This window comes from Alligator mississippiensis, chromosome 1 (assembly GCF_030867095.1).
Source record: "Alligator mississippiensis isolate rAllMis1 chromosome 1, rAllMis1, whole genome shotgun sequence".
In the NCBI taxonomy this organism is placed as follows: Eukaryota; Metazoa; Chordata; order Crocodylia; family Alligatoridae; genus Alligator; species Alligator mississippiensis.
Genome location: NC_081824.1, coordinates 183,472,251 through 183,482,887, shown reverse-complemented (window position 1 = coordinate 183,482,887; position 10,637 = coordinate 183,472,251). Strand labels below are relative to the sequence as shown.

At 54.5% G+C, this 10,637-nt stretch overlaps 1 protein-coding gene across 2 annotated transcripts; it reads left to right on the top strand.

The window, feature by feature from the left end:
• Positions 1-2,249: 2,249 nt before the first annotated feature.
• Positions 2,250-8,535, top strand: HLX (H2.0 like homeobox). Of its 2 annotated transcripts, XM_019483149.2 has the most exons (4): positions 2,255-3,017; positions 3,577-3,756; positions 4,266-4,450; positions 7,113-8,535. In XM_019483149.2, exons 1-4 carry the CDS (start codon positions 2,495-2,497, stop codon positions 7,461-7,463), a joined length of 1,239 nt encoding a protein of 412 aa, XP_019338694.2. In that variant the 5' UTR covers positions 2,255-2,494; the 3' UTR covers positions 7,464-8,535. The 2 variants fall into 2 exon arrangements, with proteins under 2 accessions (XP_059573723.1, XP_019338694.2); XM_059717740.1 differs by lacking the exon at positions 3,577-3,756 and having other exon boundaries at positions 2,250-3,017.
• The last annotated feature ends 2,102 nt before the right edge of the window (positions 8,536-10,637 follow it).

Below are 10,637 nucleotides of genomic sequence, written 5' to 3'. Positions count from 1 at the left end.
TCCAAAAGAGAGGGATCCCGTTGTTTTGTCTAGCGGCAGAAATGCAGGCGATAATCGGGTCCTTGTGATACGAGCTGAAATTAACAGGCTGCCTTTCAGGTCATCTGTCAAGGGGAAATGGATGGGGCTTGCTACATCCCAGTAAATCTTGTCTATACATTGTGTAAACATGCAGTGTCCAAACTGAACGATACGTTTCCCCAAACACCTTCAGTATTCAGATAGAGCTTTCTAATCCCATGCGTCTCTCTCTCCCTTTCCCCCGTTTAGCCTTATTTAACAATAAAAGCCTAGGTTTCTTTTCGGTGAGGCGTGTGTATGCATATATGTACACATATAAGCACCCGCACTTATGGTAAGGTTGGGGATTAGCTTCGAAATGCACACATTTGAGCTCCCAGGTGGTTTCCGTATTCACTTCTACTTCGGATTTTCCACCCCCGAAAATAAAACGAGAAAAGAAACGTGTCTTTTTGGGGAACCCTTCCAGATTTTTGGAAAGCCCTGAAAAGTCTTATTTTTTTTAAAGAGCAATGGAGCAAAAACAAACAAACGGGGCTGCTTAAAATTAAGCCCGTAAGAAAAGCATTTGAAATATTCGTAGATAAGAAGTTGCACTAGGGGGAAAAAAAAACAACGACTCCTTCCCGTGGTGAAGCGGGGGGAAATTGTGGCTAACGAAGCAGCGAGCCGTGCCGGTGTTCATGCCCTGAGCGGAGCCCCGCAGGAAACCGAGTTACGGCTCTGCACTCCCAAGTGTTTGTTGGATTTGGTTTGCGGGGATTGCACCAGTCTTCCCGCACCTTGGAGTCGAGCTCACGCTGCACATCCTTGAGCAAAGGCTACAGTCCACATCGGCAATGCAAGGTATCCTTAGTTACTCCTGTGCGGCAACTCCGGGCCCATGGCTAGGCGCCTTCCCAGGAACGCCTGTCATTGCACGTGGAGCGAAAATGCCCTGGCTTCAACTATGGCGTTACAAGGACGCAGCCTGCCCTGAAAACCCACTTGAAGCGCTTTAAAAAGTTGCATCTCGCTCTTGTCACGCAGGATACGATTCTGTCTGGCAAGAGCTCGTTTTCCAAAGCAGCTTGGTGGGGAATGAAACCCCAGGTCCATTTCTTGTCTCTTTTTTTCAGTAGAGTGGAGGGGGTGGCAGCGCTGCGGGGACCAGGAGGGGAAGGGGGACAGCGCTCCTCGCCTAGGTGCTGGGGGCTGTGCGGGGCGGGGTGGGGGCAGCGCTGCCCGGAGACAGCCCAGCTCCCGGGTGCAGGCAGGCAGCTCCCCGTGTGCCAGCTGCATGCTCAGCCCCCTTTACCTCCGCACAGAGTGTCCCCCCATCCCACAACCACAGCACACAAGGGGCCTCGGGAAGGCATCCGATCCCACACCCTGCTCACAGCAGGACCAGCCCCACCTGTCTCCCCCCCAGCAGGGCTTTGGATTTTTTTTCTAAAGACATTTTTCGTGTTCCTGGCCAAATCAAGTCCAAATCCATGAGTCAGTCCAGGACCATAAGTGGCCCTTGAACTTTATATATACATATAAAATTTGTATCCAGGCCAAATTAGCCAAAACTAATTCCAAATCCCAGAGTCCAGAACCTTAAGTGGTCCTACTACCAGCAAACATCCTTCACCCACACCTAGGGCTTCAGAAGTTTCCAAAACCTTTGGTGGGCATCCTTCCTGCAGGCCCAAGCCCGGAGGCTTGGGGTTCAGACTCCCCCGAGTTTTGCTTGCCCTCAGCCATGTGGCTGCAGGAGCAAGCTAGAAGGGACCCTCCCATTTCCATACACTGGGCTTAAAGCCGCTGCACCTCGGCGGGTACTGAACCAGCCAGAAGAGCAGCTCTCCTGCCAAGCGGCTCAGGAAAGCTGCCTTCTGAATGCCCGGCTCAAAACCCCTCCAAGCAGGGAGACTCCACAGCCTTCCCTGCCCTCCCCCGAGCGTTTCCCTTCATCTCTAGCCTGCTGCAAGCCCCTTCCAAGAAGGGCTGAAGGGGGGCGCCTGTCTGTGGCTGCCCGCCCTTCCCCTAGGGGGGCAGAAGGCGCTGCCCCCTCTGCGCCCCTCGCCCGGCGGCACCCGGACAGGGCAGGCGGCAGCTACAAGTGCTGCACTTGTTCCCCTGGGAGCCCTGGGCCACACCCCCTCGCCGCTATTGGCTGCCCGCTAGCCAATGAGCGGCGGCCGGCGGGCGGGCGGGCTGGCCCGGCCAGGGGCAGGGGCAGGGGCCGGGCGCGGTGCTGCGCGGCTCTTCCCTGGGCTGGGCGCGCGCTACCCCGCGTTCAGCTGCTGCTGCTGCTGCTGCTGGTCCCCGTCGGGGCCGGGGCGGGAGCGGGCCTGGATCGCGCTGCTGCTGCAGGTCCTGCCGCCGGGGCCCGGCCACCGCACCGCCGCCAGGAAGGGCTCGAGCCGCCGGCAGCCCGCCCTGCCTGCCTGCCTCCCGGCGCAGGGGCCGCAGCTCCGGCGGGGCGGCGCGGCGCGGCGCGAGGATGTACACGGCCGGCCTGGCGCCCTTCTACGCCTCCAACTTCAGCCTGTGGTCAGCGGCCTACTGCGGGCCGGGCGCGGCCGCCTGCTTCCCGCTGGAGGCCGGCGGCGGGAAGAAGCCTTCCTTCTGCATCGCCGACATCCTGCACGCCGGCGGGGCCGAGGCGGCGGCCGACAGCCTCCCCGGAGCCTCCCCCGCCAGCCTGGCGGCGCACCTGGGCGCCGTGCCCCCCCGGCCGCCCTTCCACGCCGCCGGCTCGCCGCTGCGCCCCACGCCCGTGGTGGCCCCGGACCCCGCCGCCGCCTTCCCCTCCCGCCTGTCGCCGCTGCCCGCCGCCTACCACCCCCAGCACCACGCGGCCCCGCAGCACCGACCGGCCGGCGGCGGGGCCCGGCTGCACGGCAGTCCCACGCCCGGCGGCGGGGCGGCGCCGGCCCCTTCCAGCAAGGACCTGAAATTTGGGATTGATCGCATTTTGTCCGCGGAGTTTGACCCCAAAGTCAAGGAAGGCAACACGCTGAGAGGTAGAGAGCCGAGCTTTTCTCGCTGCCACTTGGTTTCGAAGCACTCGCGCTCCTAATAAAAACCGTCCGAAGCCCAGGCGTCCCCCCCAGAGAGAGGGCCGGAGCTCTCTGGCGCGACAGCCCCGGGGGCCGGGGCCGAGCCAGCCTGGGCCTCGGGTCCCGTCCCCGCCCCCCCCGCCCGGGCCGCTCGGCGCCCCCAACCTCCTGGGCTTGGTTCTCCCCCAGTAGCTCGGCGCTTGTAGGAAGCCTCTGGCTGCAATCGGGCTGCCCCGGCCGGGCGTGAGCGCGCTGCCAAGGCCGGGAGCTCTCCTCTGGGGAAGGATCGCGCCTCGCCCGTTCAGCCCCGGCTCGGATGCCCCCGCCGTGTCACTCCTGCAGGGCGATTTCTCTCCAGGCCCCTGTGTTGTGTTTGGCTGGAGGAGAGTAACAGCACAGCCCCCTCCTTCCCGTCCCAAACACGCACCCGCGTTAAGGGGCTCAGATCGCTTCATTCGAGGCTTCAGGGCGGGCGGGTTTCTCTTGCAATGTAACAGAGCTCTCCTTGTTCCTGTGCTCGCAGATCTGACCTCCTTATTAACTACAAGCCGCCAAACTGGGGTTCATCTCCCCACCTTGCAGCCTTCAGCCAGCCAGTTCTTCGCGTCTCTAGATCCCATTAACGAGGCCGCTACTATCCTGGGTCCCTTAAACACAAACCCAAGGAGTTCAGTTCAGCACCAGTTTCAAGACACTTTTCCAGGTACAAATCCTCCCTCTTAAATCCCTCCCCGCCCCAGGGCCGCTACCGCAGGGGAAGTCAAATCCGCCTAGGTGATTTTGCCCCTCCGGGCCTAGCTCGCTTAACTCAAAACGATTTGGCAGCTGCTTGGAGCTGAAGGCTTCCCCCCGCCCCTCCTCTAGTGAGGATCTCACTTGTAACAGCTCCTGAATAACCACAGTCATCGAGGTGGGCTGCCCGTGGGGGTCCCCAGGCCGATGGCAAGAGAGAAGCCTGTCTGAGCATAATCGCTGGGAGGGAAAGAAAATCTTTTTGAACCGAAAAATGTGAAACAAATTAAGGAGAAAATGCAACCTTGCAAAAGCTGAAATACTTAGTTGGCAGAAAGGATGAGACTTTCACGGGGCCTTCCTCGCAGGCATCAGCTGATCTAGTATTTGTTTTTCTCTTGAGTCCGGCTTCTCTTTTACCCAGATATAAATAACGCAGTCCCTCTCTCTCCCTGTCTGTCTCTCTTCTCAACTCAATAGGTCCCTATGCAGTTTTAACCAAAGACACGTTGCCTCAGACCTACAAAAGGAAACGTTCCTGGTCCAGAGCTGTTTTTTCCAACCTGCAGAGGAAAGGCTTAGAGAAAAGGTTTGAAATCCAGAAATATGTCACCAAGCCGGACAGAAAACAACTGGCAGCGATGCTGGGACTAACGGACGCCCAAGTAAGAGCCGCTTTATGTTGTTTCCTTCACTTCAGTCCGGTCAGATGCACTTAGATGCATTTTAAAATCCTCGCCCCCCCCCGGCCCTTTCCCTTCTCTAGCTTGTGTGGGGTTTATTTAAAATATGATCATTTCACGCGAGGGATATGCACGCACCTTAAACGCATCTTTCTAGTTACAATGCAAACCCATGCGTTTTTATGGGACTAAACACCCTGCAGCAAGGGAAAAAAATCCCAATAAAGGAACCCGACAGTTTGTGTCATGATTCCCAACGCGTTTGCTTTGGCAAATGCAGAGGAGCACAAGCAATGCAGTGAACAGGCCATGGGGGACAGTAATTACGCACTTTATTGAAGTGCAACTCGGTGTAGGAGGCAGTTGAGTTCAAAGAAGGTAAAAACGAAGATTTTTTCTTTATAAATTCTTTTTTTCTGGATTGTGAAATCCCTAGTTCTGAGGAAGTGAAAACTCCCTTTCAAACGGAATCATTAAACGCTACTCAGTAATGATTTCACTATTATATGGCCCACAGTACACAGAATCGTATAACGTTGTGGTCTGTTGAGCAAGATTTGGTTTCCTGGAAGAAAAAGATGACGACGAAAAAGAAGAAGAAGGGGGCAGGGGGGAGGACTTTTTTTTTTTTTTTTGTATTCAGACACGCAAAGAAGCAAACAAAAAAAAAAAAAAAGAGAGAGAAATCTTACATCCCTAAAATATTTTTGGTGAGAGGAAAACGAGGAGAGCTTCTCCCCCGCCTCTTGCTCTCAGCTCGGACTGTTTGCTCTGGGCATTTTGCAAGTGTGAGGCTGGAAGCTGCAGGGCTTGCCTCGGTTTCTTTCACATGTGTAGAAAAGGTACATCAAGCATGATCCTTCTCGTCCTCTGGTTGTTCCCTTTCCCAACGCAGCTTGAGAACTGCGAGCTCAGAAACCCTCAAGGGGGCCGAGATATATCTGCTAGTATGTAGCACTGCCTATCTATCCAGGGATACATGCAATGCGCGGTGTGCGCCTAGAGCTTGTGCAGTATCTACAGTATATTTATAGTATGCCATATATACAGTATATACTATCAAAAATATAGTACTAATATTACTAACATACATAGTATGTATTGTATATCTAGACTATAAATACGCACCCACGGTAAATCAAAGATTTGAATATAGTATATCCTATCCAAAATATACTGATATTACTAACACACCTAGTATTGGTTGTATATCTAGGCTACATATAAGCACTCACAGTAAATTAGAAAATAGAATATAGTATATACTATCCAAAATAATAGTACTAATATTCCTAGCATACATAGTATGTGTTATATACCTATTTGCACCGGCGATAAGTTGGAATGTAGTATACTATCCAAAATGTAGTAGTGACATTACTAGCATACTATGTAATATAACACATTCTTACACCAAATAGTAGTACTGTGTTACATACCTAGATTATATATCCAGACATCCAGTAAATTACAAAATAGAGTACAGTATATATACTATCCAAAATACAGTACTATTACTAACATATATAATATGTATATAGATACTATATCAGCACCCCCAGTAAATTAATGAATGGAATGTAATATACACTATTATACAGTATAGTACTACTGCATAGTTCAGTATACAGTATAGTACTACTATTACTAACATATATGTTATTCAGTATTATTACTAACCTATATGCTATGTGTTATAGACCTAAATGATGCATCTGCACCCCCAGTAAATTGGAGAATGGAATATAGTATATAGTATCATCTGTATGGTACAGTATATACTGTACTGACATATGTACAGTATGTACTGTTACTGGCATAGGTACTATGTGTTATATATTCAGACTATATATCTACATCCCCCAGTAAATTGGAGACTGGAATATATATAATATCCAACATACAGTACCATTACTAACATATCTAGTACGTATATACCTAGATTATATATCTACACCCCCAGTAACTTGGAGACTGGAATATGATGTATACTATCCAAAATACAGTACTGCCATTATTAACACATCTAGTATGTATATACAGTATCTAGATTATATATCCACATCCCCAGTAAATCGGAGACTGGAATATAATATATACTATCCAAAAGACAGTGCTACTATTACTAGCATATGTAGTATGCATATACCTACATTATATATCTGCCCCCGCAGTGAACTGGAGAGTGGAATATACACTGTATACTATCCAAAATGCAGTACTGCTATTACTAACACGTCTAGTATGCGTATACCTAGATTATATATCTGCACCCCCAGTAAATTGGAGGGTGGCATATAGTATATGTACTATCCAGAATACAGTACTACTACTAACATATCTAGCGTGTATCTACCTAGATTATATACCCGCACCCCTCGGTAAATTGGAGCCTGGAGCACTGTGTGCGCTATCCCAGCCAGAGCCCCACTGACCACCGCGGGCTGTGCGCGCACCGGAGGAGGGGTGCTGCACTGGTGGAGCCTTTCCCTTCCCGGGAGAACATCCCGGGTTGCGGGGCAGCGGGCAGGACGTTGCCAGGCGCGGGGGGACGCGTGTGCCCAAGTCCCGCGCCTGGCGGCGTCCAGAGGGGCGCCCCGGGGGCGGGCGGGCGGCTGAGCGCGGGGCTGTGCTGTGCCCGCAGGTGAAGGTGTGGTTCCAGAACCGGCGCATGAAGTGGCGGCACTCCAAGGAGGCGCAGGCCCAGAAGGACAAGGACAAGGAGCCGGCCGAGAAGCAGGGCGCGCTGCCCGCCGCCGCCGCCGCCGCCGCCGCCGGGGAGCGGGAGCCGAGCCACAGCCGCTCCGAGGGCGAGAGCGACAGCAGCGACGCCGAGTCCCTGGACATGCCGCCCAGCGACGCGGAAAGGACTGAGGGCGCCGAGCGGCCCCTGCCCCCGCCCCCGCCGCAGCCCGGCGTAATCATCCAGCCCTCGGCCAGCCCCGGCCTGCAGTCCCCGGCGCCCAGCCCCGAACCGCCCCCCGCCGGGCTCTAGACTGTCCGGGCCGGCCGCGGGGTGCGGGACCCCCGGGCTGAGCCCGCCCCGCCCCGCCCGCGCCGGGCCCCGCTCCCTGTAAATAAAACGTTTGCTACGGTTTGTAACCGGGCCTGGCGTCTTGGCAGCGGCCGGGGCGCAGGCGGGATCCCCGCCGCCCCGTCCAGGCGGGACCCGGCGGGGCGGCAGGGCTCCTCGGCACGAGGGAGCGGGATCCCGGCCCCTGCGGATCCGCGGGAGCAGGCCCCGCACGTGGAGCCGGGCAGGGAAGGGGGGGCACAGCCGGGGGCAGGGCACGGAGGAGAAGGCGGCAGGCGTGGGGGAAACGATCTCGAGCAAACGAGCCGCTCCTTCGGGGCTAGGAAGGGAAGGGGGATTTTCGCCCCTGACTCCGGCCGCGTCTCGGGGCTTCAGGCCGAGTCGCTCCAGGGCTGCCTTGCCCCGCAGGAGGCTGCAGGGGTCCGGGGTGCCTCATCCTGCGCAGCTGGAGGGGCCCGATCCTCGTCCCCACGGAGGCCCACGGGCCTGGGACCATCACCTCCTTCGAGGGCAGCGAGATCGGGCTCCTGCTGCTCCAGCCCGGCTAAAATAATTAGCAAGGGGTGTGTGTGTGCGTGTCTTAGAAAGCAACAGGAGTAGCTACCGTGCCACACACTATCACCCCAGACCAGTTGCTTCCTATGTCTTTGTGCCTCCTGCACTTTCACATTCGTGAGGCCGGAGGCAGAATAAATGCAGGGAGCAGAAGAGCAGCGAGGTCCTCGCGCCTGCAGCAAAAAAACCCTCCCGGGGGTTTCAGTGCAGGGCTGTGCGGTGGCAGCACACGGCTCTGTTTGCAAACAACGCTGGCTTTCCAAACCCAGCAAATAATATCGCGGTTATTTATAGAGCTGCTGCTGCTGTTGTGTATATTAGGTCCCTGTTTATTTTAAAGCACCGGGTTTATAACTTCCGCTAAAAAATAAGGGAAGAAATAGCCCGAATGCTCAGCAACGACTTCGACCGTGTTTATTTTTATTCGGGCAAAGCCGTGTCACGCGGCTCACAGATAAACACGTTTTGGTTTATTTTCCTTCGGGTTTTTTTTTTAATTATTATTATTGGCTATCAAGCAACGAAGCTAGAGAAGATTTCGGGGGGGGGGGGGAACTGGGCTTGCACACCCACGTGCGTTTTATCCAAAACTGATCGCGAGCTACCAACTAAATGAATCAATGAAGAGGCCCAGCGCATGTCGGAGTGTTTGTGGATTGCCCGTGTGCGGGCGTGTGTGCGCCCGATGTGTGTAGGTGTGTATGGGCTCATCTGTGCTTGTATATGATGTGTGTATATACAGACGTGTGTGTGAACAACGTATTTGTGTATATGTGTATGACAGGTATGTGTGCATTATGTATGTGCGTGTGCTATGTACAGTATGTTTGTGTATTATATGTGTGCATGTGCGTGTGTTTGTCAGATGTGTGTGTATCGGTGTGTACGTGTGCATTTGGTGTGTATGTGTATACGCGTGTGTATGGTGTGTATAGCATGGGTGTATGACAGCTGTGTTTGCATATATCTATAAGTGCGTGTGTATGACATGCATGTTTGTGTATTGTGTGTGCACATGTGTATGACATGTATGTGAGTATATGTGCGTATGCATTATGCGTGTATGTGTATACGCATGTGTATGATGTGCTTGTGTATTGTGTGTGTGTAGGCATGTGCATATGACGTCTGTGTGCGTATATGTATATGTGCGTGTGTATGACATGCGTATGTTTGGCATTACATCTGTATGTGCGCGTGCATGACAGATGCATGTGTATATGCGTACGTGCGTGTGTATTTGTGTATTATGTGTGCATGTGTATGCACATGACGTGTTTGTGTACGATGTGTGTATGTACGTGTGTATGACAGCTGTCTGTGTTTGAGTATACGTATATGCATATGCATATATATGTGTGCGTGTTTGACATGCGTTTGTGCATTATGTGTGTGTGTATGGCGGATGCATGTATCTGTTATATGTGTATGCACACATATGTATATGCACACACACCTGCTTGAGTATACAGCTGTATATGCGCGTGTGTATATGTGTGTGTATGCGTATACACGTGTGTGTGTGCGCGGATACCCTCCTGGCCCTCCCCCCCCTATTGCAGAGCCGCCCTCAGCCCGGCCACCCTCTCCAGCAGGCGGTGGCGGGGCAGCCACAAGAAGGGCACAGGGCTCACCACACAAACTTGGTGGAGTAAACCCCTCTGCCACTGGGGGGACAGTGGTTTCTTGGGGACCCCCGCCGGCAACCCTCTCCCCCTTGCAGTCTCCCAGCCGCTTCTCTCCACTGGGCACCAGCCGCGGGGAGCGGTGCCCGCCTGGCCCCTGCCAGCCGGAGCCGCGCTGAGCCCCGCGCCTGCCCCGTGTCCTATGGAGCCTGGGAGCTGCTCTGAGGTGCCCTGCCCAGGCTGGCAGCGCGGCTCATCCTTCAGCGCTGAAGCATTTCGATGCGGAGATTATTAAAAAAAATGAAATGCATCGAATAAAAAGGTCCCACCGCGCGCCCCCCTCCCCAGCCCCCAGCACAGCGCCCACGTGGCCGCTGGGGGCTTCCTGCCGCGGGGCAAGGGCGCCGACCCCGGCCTCTGGCGGGGGACCCGTGCCCCCTCCTCAGCCTGCCACTCGCTCTCCACTGCGGCAGCCGCGGGGGCACTTTGCGGAGGAAACCGCTGAGCCTGATAAATCACCCCCGAGAGACAGGAGAGCGTTCTCGCCCCCTCCCCAGTTTTCATATGGGGGGAATAAAATTACTAATTCACTCTGGTCTAATAAAACATCTCACATTTGCCCAAAGGTCCTGTCTGCCTAATAAACTCCGAGGCCTTTTCATGCTCCCTCATCCGATCGCGGCACCTCTCCTTCCCCAGCGCCCCGAAACCCGGCTGCCTGGGCGCATCCAGCCGGGCCCCGCACCGCGGCTTGCAGGGCTGCGGCTCCACAGAAACGTACCGAGCAGTGCACGGAGGTTGCACGGGCTGCTTTTCTGCCCGGACTGCTCCCCTCTTTCGGGGAGATCCCCCACCGCCACCAGCGCAAATGTCAGCCTTGGACATAGCTCTCCCTCCCTCCCTCCCTTTCTCTTTAAAGAAAAGAAATAGCCGAAACATTTTAAACACAGCGAAA